Source organism: Pollicipes pollicipes, unplaced genomic scaffold, assembly GCF_011947565.3.
Source record: "Pollicipes pollicipes isolate AB1234 unplaced genomic scaffold, Ppol_2.1 Scaffold_7231;HRSCAF=8579_pilon_pilon_pilon, whole genome shotgun sequence".
NCBI lineage: Eukaryota > Metazoa > Arthropoda > Thecostraca > Pollicipedomorpha > Pollicipedidae > Pollicipes > Pollicipes pollicipes.
In genome coordinates, this window is record NW_023597034.1 from 40,738,347 (window position 1) to 40,756,883 (window position 18,537).

At 56.3% G+C, this 18,537-nt stretch overlaps 2 protein-coding genes across 2 annotated transcripts in view; both read left to right on the top strand.

Annotated features, from left to right (window-relative positions):
* Positions 1-424: 424 nt before the first annotated feature.
* On the top strand, positions 425-8,410 carry LOC119109124 (CTP synthase 1-A-like). Its single transcript, XM_037232684.1, is given in 4 exon segments — positions 425-462; positions 5,510-6,098; positions 6,100-6,369; positions 6,372-8,410. Coding segments are annotated over 3 exon segments (1,983 nt in total). The 5' UTR covers positions 425-462; positions 5,510-5,546; the 3' UTR covers positions 7,533-8,410.
* A 1,741-nt stretch (positions 8,411-10,151) lies between these two features.
* Positions 10,152-18,537, top strand: part of LOC119110117 (condensin complex subunit 3-like) — a 22,451-nt gene continuing 14,065 nt past the window's right edge. Inside the window, 9 exon segments of the mRNA XM_037233857.1 lie at positions 10,152-10,264; positions 11,539-12,245; positions 12,768-13,001; positions 13,615-13,905; positions 14,189-14,533; positions 14,747-14,911; positions 15,336-15,440; positions 15,442-15,567; positions 16,083-16,244. Coding sequence (XP_037089752.1) covers positions 11,547-12,245; positions 12,768-13,001; positions 13,615-13,905; positions 14,189-14,533; positions 14,747-14,911; positions 15,336-15,440; positions 15,442-15,567; positions 16,083-16,244 — 2,127 coding nt within the window. The 5' untranslated portion in view covers positions 10,152-10,264; positions 11,539-11,546.

The window sequence follows — 18,537 nt, forward strand, 5'->3', positions numbered from 1 at the left end:
AGACTGGCGCTGGTGCTCACGCTTGTCGCCCTCGCGGTTGCTCGTGGCAGACTGGCGGACAGCATGGGAAAAAGTAACGGGGATGGAGTTGGGCTTATGGTGTTTCCTGCTGCAAACGCCACGTCCGAGCTTCCGGACCCCTAATCACAGGTCCCGAGGGGACCTTCAGGCTTGAACCCAAGGGGGCACGTGCCCTCTGTGCCCCCCCCCCCCCCCCCCACCTCGCTCTGCTTGCGCTACTGCAGAAAAGTGCGGCGCTGGCCAGAATCACTTTCCTCAGAACTTCCTCTCAGAATAAATCACGAAGGGATTTCAAAGATGATTTGGCAGCATACAAATATCACAGTTGGTAGCGTGGCGATTTTGATTGTCATGCGACATTGCAATGCAAGTTAATCTCAGGCATTGCTTCGTTCCAGAACGCGACGTTAGTCGGCGGGGCCACGTGGGTCTGGGTTATTGGTGAGCTGTGGGTGATTTTGGACGGGCTCATAGCGTGTGAAAGGAATGGGTAATCATTTTTTCAACTGGCTTTCTTCTGGCTCTGCCCCACTCTGAGATTAAGCCAAAATTAGAAGGGCATGAGTTAGCGATATGCAGTCAGGTTCCCTGTGGACCTGGGGGTCCTCAAATTCCCCTTTCAGTTCAGTCTTTATTTGTCACTGAAGAGGCCTTGCTAAAATTGTTGATAGATGGCAGGGCTATGGCACCCCTACTAATGCTCTCCAAGCCTTGTGTCTTTGGCTGGAATACTGTTAGCTATTGCTACACCAAGCTGGGGCAGTTCCTATGTATGTAATGCTAATTCATACTTTTCTTTTATGTGCACGTATGCAGTGTTCTTTGATAATGAAATCAGTATCGAGGCTCATACAGGTGGAGAGAACATGAGCCTCAGGTGGAAAGCTGGGGCGTGATGTAAAGGCTTGTTTATTTCAATCCACCTGGGTCTGGTCATGGTCAACTTCAGAACTTATGTTCACTCAATCAGCTTTTTTTTACTTTGGTACCTGTACGGCCGGCGGAGGGAAGAGCTACGCTGGCTACAGGGTTTGTGTACTGTCATACTGGGGAAATGCTGTGAGGCATCAGCTGACATTGTGACATCACTTAAAATGGTTTTGCATTGATCGGGGTTCTTTTGGGCTCACTGAAGGCCATAAGGCATTTGCTGGTTATATGATGTCACTGGTATTCAACTGGGTATATGACATCACTGGTCGTGAGGTTTTAGGGCTCTTTCGGGTCAAATGAATGTCGTAAGGCATCACCTGACGATATGCCGTCACTGTATTTGATTAAACATCAGGCCCAACAGGCCTCGTTCCATCTTTACCTTTCATATCTGTCTGTTGCAAGCATTTTTGTGCCGAATAAAGGTTTGACCGAATCACCTGAATGTGTGCTGTCACCAATTATCACTTGTACGAGTGCACTTAGGTCCCACGGCCACGGTGTATCATGTTCCGTGAAGTATCATCAGATAGCGTGACATCACTGATATTCGACTAAATATTGGTCGCAGCAGGCCATGCTCATTTTTACCTTCGTACTTGTCTACTGCAAGCATTGGCATGCTGAATGAAAGTTACCAAACCGCCTGGGTGTGTGATGTCACGTCATGAGTTTCATCGGTGTTTTTGGGCCCACTGAAGACCACATGGTATCAGCTAAGGACATCACTGCTATATGACTGACTGTGTGACGTCAATGGTCGTGGGTTTTCACGGGCTCTTTCGGACCGGCTGAATGCCGTAAGGCATCAGCTGACGATATGACGTCACGGATATTTGGCTGAACATCAGGCAGCAGGCCATGCTTCATCTATACCTTTCGTACCTGTCTGCTGCAAGTATTGGCGTGCTGAAGGTAGGCTCTGCCAAATGACCTGTGTGTGTGCGACGTCACTAGTCATGAGATTTTTTATGGATTTTTGGGGTCAACTGAGGGCCATAAAACATAAGCTAATGATATGACATCACTGGCATTCAACTGTATGTGATGTCACTGGTCATGAGATTGGATGGCCTCTTTTTGGCCAACGAAAGGTCATACGGCATTAACTAACGATGTGACGTCACTGGTGTTCGAATAAACTTCAGGCGCGACAGGCCATGCTCCACCTTTACCTTTGGTACCTGTCTATTGCAAGGATTGGCATGCTGAAGGAAGGCTCTGCCAAATTACCTCAGATTGTAATGTCACTGACCATGCATTTTTATAAGTCTGTTTTGAACCCGTTATAGGGCATACCACATCAGCTCACCATATGACGTCACTGGTGTTCGACTAGACATCATGCGTAACAGGCCATGTTCTATCTGTACCTTTCGTACCTGTCCACTGCAGGCATTCGCGTGCTATATCAAGGCGATGCTGAACCATCTGAGTGTGTGACGTCACCAGTCATGAGTTTATACAGGTGCACTTGGGCCACCCCAATGTGACAAAGCATCATAGTATCCCGTATCCCGTATCCTGTGAAGTATCGCGGGATGATATGACGTCACTGGTATTCCACTCAACATCAAGCGCAATGTTCCATGTAACATATTTACCTTTCATACCTGTCGTTTACAAGCATTGGCGTCCTGAATGGAAGACTCTGTCGAATCTCCTGAGTGTGTAACGTCACTGGTTAAGAGTTCTTATGGGCTTTTTCAACCCGCTATATGGTATAATGCATAAGCTGACGATAGGACGTCACTGGTATTTGACTTAACCTCGGCGCAACAGGCCATGTTCCATCTTTACTTGGCTACTGCAAGCATTCACGTGCTATATGAAGGCTTTGCCGATTCACCTGAGTATTCACCCACACTCGGGAGAGTCGACAGAGCCTTAATTCAGCACGTCAATACTTGCAATAGACAGGTACGAAAGGTAAAGATAGAACATGGCCTGTTACGCCTGATGTTTAGTCGGACACCAGTGACATCATATCATCAGCTGATGCATTTTACCCTATAGGGGGTTCAAAAGAGCCCGAAAAACTCATGACCAGTGATGTTATACGCTCAGGAGATTCGGCAGACTCTTCCTTCAGCACGCCAATACTTGCAATAGACAGGTACAAAAGGTAAAGATGGAACATGGCCTGTTGCGCATGGATGTCTAGTGGAAACCCAGTGACAGTCATATCGTCAGCTGATGTCTTGTAGCCTATAGTGGGTTCAAAAGAGTATACAAATTAATGGTCAGTGACGTTACACACTCAGGTAATTCGGCAGAGCCTTCCTTCATCACGGCAATGCTTGCAGTGGACAAGTACCAAAAGTAAAGGTGGAACATGGCCTATCGCGCCTGAAAGTTTATTCCAATACCAGTGGCGTCACATCGTCAGTTAATGCCGTATGACCTTTCATCGGCCCAAAAGAGGTCGTAAAATCTCATGACCAGTGACAATCACGCACAGTCGAATGCCAGTGACGTCACATCGTTAGCTGATGCTTTATGGTCTTCTGTTGGCCTAAAAAAATCCGCCAATTCTTTCCAGTAGACATGTACGAAAGGTTATAGCTGGAGCATGGCCTGTTGCCTGATGTTCAGCGGAATACCAGTGACGTCATATCAGCCAGCTGATGCCTTACGGCATTTCGTCGGTCCTAAAGGGCCCGTGAAAACCCACGACTATTGACGTCTTACAATCAGTCGTATAGCAGTGGCGTCGTTAGCTGACACTTCGTGGCCTTCAGTGGGCCTAAAGGCCCCGGTAAAACTCATGACCAGCGACGTCACACACTCAGGTGGTTCGGCAGCCTTCATCCAGCACGCCAATGCTTACAGTAGACAGGTACAAAGGTGAAAAATGAAGCACGGCCTGTTGCGCCCAGTATTTATTCGAATACCAGTGACGTCACCCTATCCGGTGATACGTCGCGGACCATGACACACCGTGGCCGTGGGGCCGTAAGTGCACTCGTATGAAGGGATGATTAGTGACGTCACACATTGAGGTGATTCGGTGAAACCTTTATACGGCATGCAAATGCTTGCAGCAGACAGGTACGAAAAGTAAAGATGGAACGAGGCCGGTCGCGCCTGATGTTTATCGAATACCATTTACGACACATCGTCAGCTGATGCCTTACGGCATTCAGTGGACCCAAAAGAGCCTTAAAAACTCACCACCAGTAACCGTCACATACCCAGCCGAATACCAGTGACATCATATCACTTGCAAAAGCCTTATGGCCTTCAGTCGGCCCAAAGGAGCCCCGATCCCGATCGATGCAAAACCATTTTGTGACATCACAATGTCAGCTGATGCCTCGCAGCATTTCCCCAGTACGACAGTACTCGAAACCCTGCAACCAGCGTAGCTCTTCCCTCCGTCGGCCGCACAGGTACCAAAGTAAAAAATTACCACTCACCCTGGGTTTCGTTACATTCAAGGTTCAAAGGGACAGGCCAGGGTGAGGGCTCTATCTCTGTGGAATGTGGTAGTATTTTCATGGGTTTTGCATTCAGAGAGGGAAAGACCATAAGGTTATTATGTTTAGAAAATGTACTGCGATGAGCCTTATAAGTATGCCTCTAAGCTGCTTAATGAGCCTTGTATGGAAAACAGTGGTATGAAGCACTACTGTCTTACCTGATAAATTATCCATGGTAGCTTGTTTTTGTTTATTTGGTGCCCTGGATGTGAAGTAACTTTGTTGGTTTAATCATGATGACAGAAAGATATTTGAATGGAAAGCTCACAATATAACATAGCTGTTGTAAAATAGGCATCACACAGCAAGGTACAAGGGAAGTGTCAAACACATGAAAGTCATGGGGCAGAGAATGAGTGCTGATATTTTTATACCAAATTCAGCAATAAAAAGTTTTGTGATTTTGCCTGTGGGTATCTTTGCATGAATAAAGCTTATGTGTTTATATGAATGTTACAGTTACAACCCTCAAGCATGGTAGCATTAGGCATGGTAATTGTATTTTACACTCACATGTCTCAGTACCTCACAGCAAGGTGTTATTTCATGCATAGATGCCAGGTAGCATTTTACTGTAGTTTTTCTCAGGTGTAGATGTGGTAAAGGTGTCTGCCTATTTGGGTATGTTGAATTTGGAGCATGGAGAGTAAGTTTTTTGTAACTGGTCATCATGAATAGTTCCTTTGGTAGCTGGCCTCATTGCTATTTTGTTGTAACAACTCTTGCTGTGTTTTGGTGCCAAACTCTGGAATATCAGGCAACTTGTGACAAATAACACAGCCTGCCATAAACAATGTGGTTGATGAACTGTGTGTGTGTGTGTATATTCATATACACACAAATGTAATTCATGGTGTTTGACAAGGTATAGTTCAATAATATAGCCTGGTAGCTATCTAGAATGCATTGTTTGTTCTTAAATTGTTGGTGAAGTCATTGGTGAAGATGCTACAGCATGGTACTGAATGCTTGGTGGCTGTAATATGTTTCCTTATGGACATGTACCAAGTTTAGTCACAAATACATTACAGTACTGCTCCTCTCATGTCCTGATAGTTTTTCTCTCCCAGCAGAACTGCAGAGCTCCGTTCTGCGTCCAAGCCCGTCATCATGAAGTACATCCTCGTGACGGGCGGCGTCATCAGCGGCATTGGCAAGGGCGTCATTGCCAGCTCGATCGGCGCCATCCTGAAGGGCGTCGGCTTCCGCGTCACCTCCATCAAGATCGACCCTTACATCAACATTGACGCAGGCACGTTCTCGCCGTACGAGCACGGCGAGGTGTTCGTGCTGGACGACGGCGGCGAGGTGGACCTCGACCTGGGCAACTACGAGCGCTTCCTGGACGTGACGCTGCACAAGGACAACAACATCACCACTGGCAAGATCTACCAGCAGGTGATCAACCACGAGCGCGAGGGCCAGTACCTGGGCAAGACGGTGCAGGTGATTCCGCACATCACCGACGCCATCATGAACTGGGTGGAGCGCGTTGCGCGCCGGCCCGTTGACCCCGAAGGCCTCGAGCCCGAGATTTGCATCATCGAGCTGGGCGGCACGATCGGCGACATCGAGGGCATGCCGTTCGTGGAGGCGTTCCGGCAGTTCCAGTTCCGCGTGGGTCGCGGCAACTTCTGCTGCGCGCACGTGTCGCTGGTGCCGGCAGCCGTCCTCCACCGGCGAGCAGAAGACGAAGCCGACGCAGGCGTCGGTGCGCGAGCTGCGCGGCCTGGGTCTGTACGCCGATCTGATCGTGTGCCGCAGCGAGAAGCCGATTGGGGCCGAGGTGAAGCTCAAGCTCTCCAACTTTTGCCACGTTGCGCCGCACCAGGTGATCTGCTTGCACGACGTCAAGTCGCTGTACCGGGTGCCGGTGATGCTGACGGAGGAGCGGTGCCTGGACGTGCTGCAGGAGTGCCTGCACCTGCGCCTGCCGGCGGCGTGCGGCCGCGCCGCTGCATGGCCGGCTGGCGCGACCTGGCCGAGCGCGCCACGCACGTGCGCCGCACCGTCACCATCGCGCTGGTGGGCAAGTACACCTCGCTGCAGGACTCGTACGCCAGCGTGATTAAGGCGCTGCAGCATGCGGCGCTGCTCGCCAGCCGCCAGCTCGACCTGCAGTTCGTCCAGTCTGAACACCTCGAGGAGGCATGCAAGCTGAGCGACCCGGTGCGCTACCACGAGGCGTGGCGCCACCTCTGTCGCGCCGACGGCCTGCTCGTGCCCGGCGGCTTCGGCCACCGCGGCGTCGAGGGCAAGGTGATGGCTATCCAGTGGGCTCGCGTCAACGCCAAGCCTTTCCTGGGCGTGTGCCTGGGCATGCAGGCGGCCGTGATCGAATACGCGCGCCACGTGGCCGGCCTGCCGGACGCGCAGTCGACCGAGTTCGTCAAGGACGCGACCACGCCGCTGATCATCGACATGCCCGAGCACAACCCGGGTCAGATGGGCGGCACGATGCGGCTGGGCCGGCGCGCCACCACGTTCCGCGGGCAGCCGTCGGTGCTGCAGCAGCTGTATGGTGGCGCCACGCGCGTGGACGAGCGCCACCGCCACCGCTACGAGGTCAATCCGCGCTATGTGCCGCTGCTGGAGCAACACGGTCTCCACTTTGTCGGCCAGGCCGAGGACAAGGAGGCGACGCGCATGGAAATTGTCGAGCTGCCCAAGCACCCGTACTTCGTGGGCGTGCAGTTCCACCCGGAGTACCTGACGCGGCCGACGCGGCCGTCGCCGCCCTACCTGGGCCTCGTGCTGGCCGCGTGCGGCAAGCTGACGAGCTACCTGAGCAAGGGGCGCCGGCTGTCGCCGCGCTACCGGCGCGAGAGCACGGGCGACACGTCCTCAGACGAGGAGCTGGCCGAGCTGGGCCAGGCCGTGGCCGGCTGCATGGCGCCGCTTACGGAAGCCAGTGGCAAGACGCCTGAGGCGGCGCGTGACGCCGCTGCCGCCGCCGCCGGTGGTGAGGGGTCGCACGGCGTCACACCGCCCGCACCGGCCGCGTCGGGCGCTGAGGAGGAGGAGGCGGTTGGGGCGGCCGGCGCGGAGAAGGCGGAGGACAAGTCGGAGGACGGCGGCAACGCACTGGCCGTCTAACGTTCGCGTTGAGGCTTGAGCGTGGGCAGAGGCGCGGCTGTGGATTGATTAGAGTTTTCTGGACGCTGTATTGCTAAAGAACGGCCGGCGGCGCTCGTGTGCCACCCGCACACCCCCTCCCTCTCCCCGTCCCCTCCTCTGCACCGGTCTGACAGCGGCGACGAGACAGTGGTGGCGAGAGTCTCACTGCGCTAGACGGGCACTGCCACTGGACGCGTGGCCGCCCCTCGGACGGCGTCATAGGTGGCGCTGCTTTCAGTGGCGGGCGGGCTGGGCTGTGAGACGCGACTGGCGCATGGCTCGTCCGTGGAGGGGCATAATGGAGTGTGTGGTAACTGTCTGGCGGGCGCGCTCAGGAACGGCACGAGCTAGTGAGTGCTGCTGAGCTCGCTGGCTCAGTCGGGTGCAGCGAGCTAATTCCGACCTACCTGTTGACCTCCGACCGATCTCCTGCTCAAACAGTTGTTTAGTATGCAGTCAGTCATATTCGTTTGATACTGTTGTCTTCAGTCAGAACCGCTAGCATTGAGCGAGTCATCAGATTTGACTGTTGTGTTCAGGATTTCCCCTTAAGTGTAGTGGTGAGCTATGAGTAATGAAATGTCTCCAAGCTTCGGGATGGACTGATATTACGAGAAAATGGATGTGAATGGGTTAAAACTGATTGGCCAAGGTTGGATACGCTGGCGTACCTTGTGTTTCAGTTGTTGAATGCACTGCTTCCCGTGACTAGCACGAGCCTATGGCGCGTTGGTGTAGGGCGTATGCTGCAACACCTGTCTGCTTCAATGTTCCTACGGTGGCATTATTTCCCTCCTGTTGTCCGCAAGTGATATTCGTTTTTGCTCATTGGGACATGGCCATAGGATCAACTGCGAAAGGTGAAAATAATAATTGGCGCTTTCGTTTCATGTTGTTTGGTGTTGGAGTATGCCCCGACGGCGTACGTGACCAGAGCGCCAGTATCACGTGCAGACGGAAACGCCACTTAACCGCCGGTCAATGCCGCGACAGACCGCAAGGTGTTCAGAGTTTTGTTGAGCTGCTGTGCAAAGGCGGCTCTGTTCCGACAACAGGTCATAATGTGGGAATGTCGTGGAGTGTGAGCCAGGCATGGCAGGAGGGCCGTGCCACGACCGATCAGGAGGGCGCCCGTCCTGCGCTGTAGACTGTTAGGTGGTCAGGTCTGATACCACAGCAGCAGTCAGTGTTGACGGGTATGGTCATGCTGCGGTGAGACGTTGAGCTGACTGGGCTGCTAACGCCGCGTACTGAGCAGTCCGTCGCCATCGTTGGCGCATCGTGTTCTCCATTCGTCGTAGCACGGGCCGGTCACGCCGTGCGTGCTAAAAAGGCACCGATTGCTGCGCGTCCTCGAAACCACAGATGAGAGAATGGGAGTCGTGGGGGAATCATTCTCATGTGACTAAAAGATTTGAGAAAGTTGCCCTTTGCCGGCTACGGCTTGGACGCGCAGCCACCTGCGCAGCGTACTTTTTACCTATCGGGCGAGAGCATGCCACGGCGTGAGGGGTGCGGCGACCGCTCGAGTGTTGCCTGACCTCATGTCCTCACCATGCCACGGATCGTCTGCGTTACTTCATTGCAGCGCCCACTTACCAGCTTCTGCATCAGGCGGGACTCGTGTTGTGACGTTATTGTTCCACTTGTCTTAGCCCGCAAGACTTACGATTGCAGCCGTCCAACCGCATAGGTAATGACACAGAGATCAGGGCGCATAGCAGGGGTGTGAATTTTTGTACTTTTTGGGGGGATCGAACCCTGGGCCAGACAAACTCCTCCCATTTTTACGCACCGGATTAAGCCCACTTTATTTTGCTCAAACGCAATAGAGTTTGTGATGGTGTTGGACATAGTGCATAGTAACAGTTAAATGACACTGTATTGACCAAAGGGCATGAAATTGCCAGTTTTCGAGATAGCGCGAAATGTCCGCGCAGTCGAAGCGCCCCATCAACACAAAATACCACCAACGGCATTCCAGATGAGAGTGGGGGAGGGAGCCAGAGCCAGCTTAACAAAGTCTCCTCTCCCGCCGTTACTCTCAGCGAAGGAGGAGGTCGCCGTCAGCAAGTCGCCGGCGCGGCTTTTCGAAAAGCAGACTGCAGAGCATCTAGCAGCGGAGCTCGCATGTCCGGCGGCGGTTGCGTCCCGGTACGTTTTTTTTTTTTTTAAATAACCTCAGCGCGACGAAAGTGCACGTTTTTTTATACCACCACCTACCTGGCGTGAGGCCGGCGGAGCGCCTTCAAGCATCGTTCAAAGGTTTGTGACACTTTTGCGAAAAGTGGAGCTGACAATCTTTTTTACCGTGCATGCATCTCTTTGGCTTTGGCTTCGTGTGTGGTGTATCTCTGAGCTACTGTCATCTCCCCATTTTCAACATTTATCTCAATGCGCGATGGGATGGGAAGGGTGTCATTTTTAATACAAATACTGTGAACCACGTGAAGGATATGGACGCACTAATATGGTAGCATCTGTCATTCGGCGACAGTTTCAAATGTTGCGCGGTGTTTGTATTCAACAGAGCGGCGCGCGCGCGACTTTCAGCGGCGGTTGCTGCTCGGGCGGCTGTCGGCGGTTGCGGGTGGCCTCGGTTGCGGTTGGCCTCGGTTGCGGGTTGGCCTTCGTTGCGTGCCGTGGGATAATTGATTGTTCTGTGATGTTTCGGTTGTTAATTTGTTAGCAACCTGCCGAATTTAACACCGGTAAGGGCAATGTGATTGCAGTAGCACGAGAAGTCAAGATCGGTGCTCGCGTGTCGTACGTGGTCTCGACCAGCATGATATACATAAGTTCGGCAAGATTGCAATATCTCTACATTAAGATATTGGCCTCACTTTATAATGCCTAGCTTTATGTAAATGACTGGCTTTTGTTAAGTTTTTGCCTCATGGTGTTAATATTTTGTGCATACATTGACCTCTTCAGAGCAAACAACGTGGTTGATAATCAGAAAACAATAACATCACGTCATCTTACTGTGTCAATATATATAAATCATGATGTCAGTGGTGCTTATCAGATTCTAACACTGGCAGTACAAAGTTGATGCCCCAAGGCATCATATTGGATGAAGGCTGGCCTTTTCTTTTTAAGGTGCAGCTTTTGCATACTGATGCTTGATTGGATCAATACAGAGGTTTTATATGATGGGAATGTGACATGTGACATGTGTGACATGAAATTTGGCATTACACCTTAAGTCAGTGATGGTGATGATGGGTTGCAGGGGGATGGTGTGGAAAATGAGAAGTAAAATTATAAGATTTTGAACACCAACAGCATGATGGGCAGCAGCAGGCTTGGTCACAGAGGTTGATTAGGGTGGGTGGTGGTCAGGTTTGGTACACTTTTGAGACAATGAAGAATGCATGTTCTGTTAGAGATTACTTTGAAGTTCCTGTCTTGGGATAAGACCTATTGATTAATGCTCATGACCTGTGTTCTGTCAAGGGACTGTTAACAAAAATAGGGGTGCATTGTTGAACTCCTGGCAGCAATTAGGTATATGATGTGGCATAAATAAAGTGCAAATTGTTGATTTAAATTTGATAGAACATTGAGTCTGTAGCTCTTAAGAACAGTGCAAAATGACCTCCCACTCATACATTTGTTAACTCTAAATGTAATCACAAATGTCAAGAACTTCAGAAATCTAGGATTTGTATTCATTGGTTATGCACATGCTTGGCAATTATCATCAGAAACTGCACAGCACATTAACACCTCAGACCACTTCAACACCACTGATCATGCTACATAGCCACATCTTTGGAGGGAGCAGTGGGGTATAGTGGTTAGGGTGATTTGCTCCGGACCCATTGGTCTTGGGCTTGAGCCTTTCACACACTGTCATCGCATCCCACATGATATTGGATAGGCATCCATCTCAAAATGGCCTTGGCAGTGGGTGAGAAATAAGGCCCCAATCATCATTACTGCATCTTTAGAGATCACCAGTACGTCCTGTTGCTTACAGCTGCCACCATGCTGAACACAATGCAGGACGTGTTCGTCGCATGCCAGGCCAGCATCTCGGTGCACCAGAAGCTGCTGACCGCGTTGAAGGCGATCCACGCGGCGCGCGATGACGACGAGGCCTTCTTCGTGGAGTTCGTGCGCCTGCTGCGGCACGCGCTGGTGCGCGGCGAAAAGAGCGCGCCGGTGGAGCGCACGCTCGAGTTCGCCGCCCGGTTCGCGCGCCACCTGTGCCCGGCGGCGGCAGAGGCCGACAAGGCGGTCGACGAGGCAGAGGAGGTGCACCCGTTCTTCGGCCGCCTGTTCCAGTTCCTGGTGGATAGCCACCGCGCGGCCGACTCGGCCGTCCGCCTGCGCAGCTGCCAGCTGCTGAACAAGCTGCTGCTGCACCTGGGCGAGAACGCCTACCTGGACGACGCGCTCTGCGACCGCGTGTACGAGGCCATGCTGGAGCGGCTGCAGGACACGGTGCCGGCCGTGCGCGTGCAGGCTGTGTTCGCGCTGTCGCGCCTGCAGGAGCCGCACAACAAGCAGTGCCCGGTGATCCGGGCGTACGTGTTTCACCTGCGTAACGACCCGAGCGCCGACGTACGGCGCGCAGTGCTGCTCAACATCGGCGGCTCGGCCGCCACGCTGCCGCACGTGCTGGAGCGCATCCGCGACTCGAGCGCGCCCGTCCGTCGCCAGGCCTACCTCTTCCTGACCAAGGTGAGGCGCGGCGCCGGCGCACTCCTGTGGAGGGCTGTGCCGCGTCGGCTGTCGACTTGGGAGGTGTGAGGATCAGCTGGTGTGTCTGCGTGCGTGGTGATGCGGTTAGCTCCTGGCTTGGTGTCTATATGCTGGAGGCTCTTTTTCAGTGGCGTCGTCAGCTTTCCTCCTGATCACTCTTTTTGTGCTTTATTAACGTAAGGAGATTTTGCTCATTGGTAAGGTGAAACCAAGGATATCTTTTGTGAAGAGTTCGAATTCATTACTTACCCTCTGTTTGCAATGCATCGTGATGCAACGCCCCGCATTTTGTACGGAACCAACTCGTCCATAGTCGGTGCCACGTGTACGTGTGTCCATGACATATCCATGACATAGAGCATGGACTCCATGCTCGGTATCGACACAACCGACCTCTGCTCTCCCACCGTGCACGTCACAGCCACACGTGCGTGCCGTCTCGGTGTCGCCGCACGTGCGCTCGCCGCGTGTCCCACGTGTGCACGCACGCTCCTGCTTCAGGTGCACATCAAGTCTATCTCGATGTCTGAGCGTCGCCGGCTGCTGAAAGAGGGCCTACAGGACCGCGACGAGGCCGTCCGTCGCACCGTGCAGAAGGACCTGCTGCAGTTCTGGCTGCGCCTGCTGGCCGGCAGCGTCACGCAGCTGCTGCGCTGCCTCTACGTGGAGATGTGCCCGGACGTGGCTGAGCTCGTGGTCAAGGCCATGTGCCGCGAGACCTCGTACGCTGACATGGTGCGTGGGCCGGCCATACTGCCGCCGGTCCTGGGCCGCTGGCTTGGCAAGGGGGGGGGGACAGTGGGGGACAGTCGGTTGGCCGGACCCGACCGTTTGTTTAATCGATTTGGTGGTTGACCGATCGATGGCGTGGTGATGATTTGGTACGTGACTTGATTACCTGGGTACTTGCTCAGTGGCTTGATTTAGTCGTTGCGGTCCAAAATTTGAGTTGTGGCCTGTGTTTCGTGACCTTTTGGCAGTCTCTCGATCTGTGTTGTGCTGCTGACAGTTTGCGGTGATGTTTTCGATCTTGCTTTATGAAGATGCAGTATTCGCACCGGACAAAGTTCAATGATAGTGTGCAGTTGATCCACTGTATTTAGAGTGAGTAAATGGTTTGAACTTGGATTAAATCGCTCAGTTCTTGCGAAGGTACTGAATATTCCGTTATTTCTTCTTTATGAAAGGCGAATCGCGGCGGCCCTCCCGGTGCTCTTCCACGCGCAGCGCCCCTGTCTCCGGGCTAGGGCCTGCCTGGTCGGGCCGGTGGATGTGCGAACCGCGGCGAGGCAGCCCGGCCGGTCGAATGGGGACGTGCCTGTCAGCGTCGCCTGTCTGTGCCCGTCAGGTGGAGAGTCTGGCCCTGCCGGCCGACACGCGCCTGTTCGCCGCCGACCAGCTGACGGCCGAGCACGCGCTGCTGTGGCGCGCGCTCTGCGACCACCTGCGGAGCGAGGGCGGCGGCGCCGACTCTCAGCTGGAGCGCATCACGCCCGACCTGCCGGCGCTGTGCGGCCTCATCCAGCAGCTTAGCGGCCGGCCGCCGGCCGACGGCGAGCACGAGACGGACCGCTTCGTGCTGCGCCAGCTGATCGCGCTGGCGGCTGGGCTCGAGCTGTGGGACGAGTTCGGCCGGCGCGCGCACTCGCCGCGCTCGTCGACAGTCCTGCTGCGCGCCGACCGGCTGGACGGCCAGCTGGTGGCGCCGCTGGTGCGGCTGTACGCGCGCGCCGTGCCGGCGGCGCCCCGCACGGCTGCGCGCGCTCGTCGAGACGATCTCCGAGATCCGCGCGCCGCTGCAGAGCGCGCCGCCGCCGCCACCTGAGCAGGAGCTGCGCGCGCGCCGGCTGCGCCGCGCCCAGCTGCGCGTGCAGCTGAACGAGCTGCGCGACCGGCTGGAGGCGGCCGTGGCGGGCGGCGAGTTCGCGACGGCGCAGGAGCTGCAGCGCCAGCAGACGCTGTGTCAGGAGGAGGAGCGCGAACTCCAGGAGCGGCCCGAGCCGGCGCCGGCCGACGACGTCGGCGAGTGCGCCGAACGCGACGACCCGGCCACGCTGACCAAGTGCCTGACGGTGCTGTACGAGCTGCTGCAGTCGCCCGAGCTGAAGACGCTGACGGCCGAGCTGCGCGCGCTGGCCGAGACGCTCGTGCTACCGGCCGTGCAGAACGAGGACCCGGGCGTGCGCGAGGCGGCCGTGCGCGCGCTCGGCGCCCTTTCGCTGCTGAACCGCGGCCTCGCCGAGCATCACCTGGTGCTCTTCGTCCAGGTCGGTTTCGCGACGCCTTGTTGGGCTGGCCAGGCAGCCTGCTTGTCCTCTGGTATGCCGCTGAGCTCCTTGACTTCTGCCGGTGCTCCGTCACTGACTGGCAACTTGTTCAAGTCGCCCCGTGTTGCAGCGCGCGCTGTTGTTGGCTCTCCACCCCTCCTCCAGCTGTCTTAAATCCCGTCATGCTGACCTGCGACCCCTGCGACCGGACAGGTGGCGCAGGCGGACCAGTGCGAGGTGCAGCTGACGGCGCTGCGGGCTGTCTTTGACCAGCTGCTGGTGCACGGGCTGGAGGTGGCCGCGCCGGCCGAGCAGCCCGACCAAATGGCGCCGCTAGTCACCGAGCTCACCGCCATGCTGGATGTCGGGGAGCCAGAGGTACGTCGGCCTGACCTGGTCTGGTGGCTGGACTGATTTCCTGTGGAAGCTCCCTCCCCATGCCATGTTGTTGACCGCCTCGGGTTCGGCGTCGCCTGCGGCTGTTTAGATCCCTGTTCACAAACTGATCCAGGGGCTTTCTATCCTGCTGTTTGGGGATGTTCAGTAGGCCAGATTAAATGAAACGTCCACTGATAAGTCAATACTATGATCATCAGTTTATTTCACTCAGTCTTCGGCAAATCTACCGCAAAAAGAACATGAACCAACGAAATTGAAAATCGTTGGATAGGTCTTCGGACCCGGCCCCGGTATCGGCCGCCGTCAACCTGACCTGACAAGACCTGACCTGACCTGACCTGACCTGATCTGACCTGACAAGTTCTGGCCCGGCATGACCTGACCTGAATGCCGCCTCGGCCAGGTGCGCGGCCTGGTGGCGGAGGGCCTCTGCAAACTGCTGATGCACGGTCGCATCAGCTCGCCCCGACTGTTGGAGCGGCTCGTGCTCATGTGGTACAACCCCGTCATGGGACGGCGACAGTTTCCTGCGCAACATGCTGGGCGTGTTCTTCCCGGCGTTCGGCGCCGCCAGCCGCGCCAACCAGGAGATGCTGGCTGACGCCATGCTCCCCACCATACACACGCTCATGCAGGTGCGTCTGCTGATAGGCGCCGCTGCCGCACGGACCGCGCCTGTCGTATCGGGGACAGGGTGGGAAAAGCGCTACGGCTGTTTGCGAAGTCACTGCTCACGAGTCGTTGATGAGCAAATATGTGAGGCTTTTATTGGCGTTTTGTGATTTGTATCCATAGATGCGCCCGCGTTGCCGATGAGCCTACATTACTTAAGATTTTTGAGTTACTTGTGCGCCAAGACGGCGAATAAATAAAGAATCCCGGAAAGGTTCAAGAAGACTGTTGCAGGGCGAGGCAATCACGTATTTATCGCACCGATGTGTGGCTCTCTTATCATTTCTACTATCTCCCGTAACTAGGAAGTTATCAAAGGGCTCACCATTGATGTTAGGAGCAGCTGTCTTGTTCCGTATGATGCGGTTTGTGACTCTCCCGTCTGTCGGCAAATCTGCACCGGCAGTGTCCGACCTGACCCCGAGTAGCCACACGTGCCCGCGCGCCCCTCACCGGCTCTTGCCGGCCGCACCCCCAGGCGCCGATGACTTCACCGCTGGTGGAGGTGGACCTGGACGACGTGGCGCGCTTCTTCGTGCAGCTGACGCAGTCGGCCATGCTGGCCGAGCGGCAGGCGGAGCTGCCTGGGTCCGTGCACGAGGCGCTGGCGTACCGGCTGCTGAACGCCCTGCTGGACGGCGTCGGCTCGGACAGCGCCGGGCGCCGTGCTGGCGCGCGCGCTGCCGCAGCTGCAGCTGGCGGCAGCGCCGGCGGCCGTGCTGCGCGGACTTGGCCGCACTGGCCGACCGGTTTGCTGGCCGCCGGATGGCGCCGAGCCCGGCGACCGGCAGCTGGCGCGCCACCTGCGCCGCTTCGCTGGCGGCGTCGGCGCGCTTCTGGCGGCGCGGCCGGACGAACCGGCCGCCACGCCGGCGCCGGCGCGCGCGCGGCCGTCCGCCGGCGGCGACGCGACGCTGGTCGGCGGCCTGGACTGCAGCCAAGGCTCGCCGGAGCGGTCGGCCGCCGGCGGCGCAGTGCCGGAGACGCCGAGTCGGCCGACGTCAGCGCCGGCCAGGAGCTGCTGCTGACGGCGTCGGCCGGCTCGGACGAGTTCGCTGAGTGTCTGCGGGAGGCCGCCGACCGATCGGCAGTGCGGCCGGACGCGCGCCGCTCGCGGCTCGCCTCCGAGCCGGCGCCGAGGCGCGCCGCCGAGACGTCGCCTCCGCCGCCGCCGCCGCCGCACCAGCCCGGCGGCCGTCTCTCGCGGCGCACGCCGGCACCGAAGCGCGGCAAGGCGGCGGCGTCGCCGCTCGCCTCGCCGGCCTCAGTGCCGGCCAAGCGGAGCCGGCCAAACGGCGCGCGCTTGCCGCCGCCGCGCCGGCCGGCGGCGAACGTGCGCCGCGCCCCGCCGTCCGGCGGCGCGGCGTGCGTGCCCCACGCTGGCCGACGAGACAGCTCGGAGCCAACCATCGAGGACGGGCAGGCGAGGGTCCGGAGCCGGAGTCGCCCCGGGGACGACGCGGTTGGTGGCGGCTGGCGGCGCGCCGTCCGGCCGAGGAGGAAGGTGGCCCGGAGCCTCGAGGAGGCTGGCGGCGCCGCCACACGGATCGAAACACCAGGGGATCCAGGCTCCGAGTGGAGGAGAGTCCGGACAACGCTGTCTCCGGAGGCCGCTTGAAAACAATGCGGCCTCTAGAAGCCAGCTGGAACTGACTTCCGGACAGCGTGCCTTCGGGAGCCAGAGGGGCGAAGCGGGTTTCCAGAAACGTTGTGGAGGAGAGTCCAGACAGTGTTGTCTCCGCATCGTCCAGAGCTGGTCGGGACTTCCAGAAGTCGGATGGAGCGGGATCAAGACAGTGCTTGTCCAGAAACCACTAGAACCAAGCAGTCTCCAGAAGCCGTGCACAATTTGACTTCAGATAGTGCCTGCTCCTAAAACCGCCAGAACCAAGAGGACTCCCAGGATTCCTGGTGGAACAGAGCCCAAACAGCATTGCCTCCACAACTAGTGGATCGAAGCAGGCTTCCCGAAGCGGAGTAATCCAGAGTCCAGACAGTGCCGTCTCCAGAACGGCAGACCCAAGCAGAACTCTCAAAATCAGGGGGAACTGTCTCCTGACGGCGTTTCTCCGGACCGGCCAGACCCAAGCGGACCCCCAGAAGTCAGCTGGACCAGTCCTCCGAGAGCGCGGTCTCCGGGACGTCTCGGACCACGCGGGGATCTCGGAGCCAGGCGGGCCAGACGCCAGACAGTGTGGTCTCCGAAGGGGCACGCGTGACGCGCCAGGCTCGCAGGGCGACCGACTCACCCCAACCCGTGCCCAGGAAATCGAGTCGGAAAGCCAGCACGCAGAGAGTCTAAGGAACAAGACGAAGAAGAGGAAGTTCGGACGATTGGATGTGTGCATGGCTTGGCTTGCTCGTTCCGTGTCTATATCGACAAACTTTTAATGTAGAATAGGCTTTTCGGTTTAGGCATTTCATGTGTTCTTGCGTTCCAATGACTGGTTTTCCAGGCTTCTTCATGTGCCGATTCGGGAACATATTCCAGAGTTATCTTCAAAGCTGCGTACGTCACGTGCTTTGGGTGAAGTGTCTGCCTTCTGTGTCGATGCATCATAATTAAGTAATGGCATCTGCCTCCCCGGGTGTGTCAGCTGCTGCGGAGTAGGTGCATCGGAATCGTCCTCGGCGTTCTCAATTGCTTTTCTCATGTACCTACATTACAACATTTGCAAGTACAACTTACCGTGGCAAGTGTCATGAATTACCTGGGAAATGCAACTGAAACCAGCTTTGCAGAGGCAGGTGAATGTGGGAAATGCACATTTGGATGCAGGAGCTTCTGTGACGGAAGCGCTCTGAATGTCGTGGGTGTGCATTTGTCGCCCGACCCGTGACCAGGCGGTGTCTGGTCATGAACTGTGGCAGTTGCTTCGTGCGGCAACATTGATCGTTGCCTTGCAGCCGTGTCTGATGTGGCCACTGTTCGT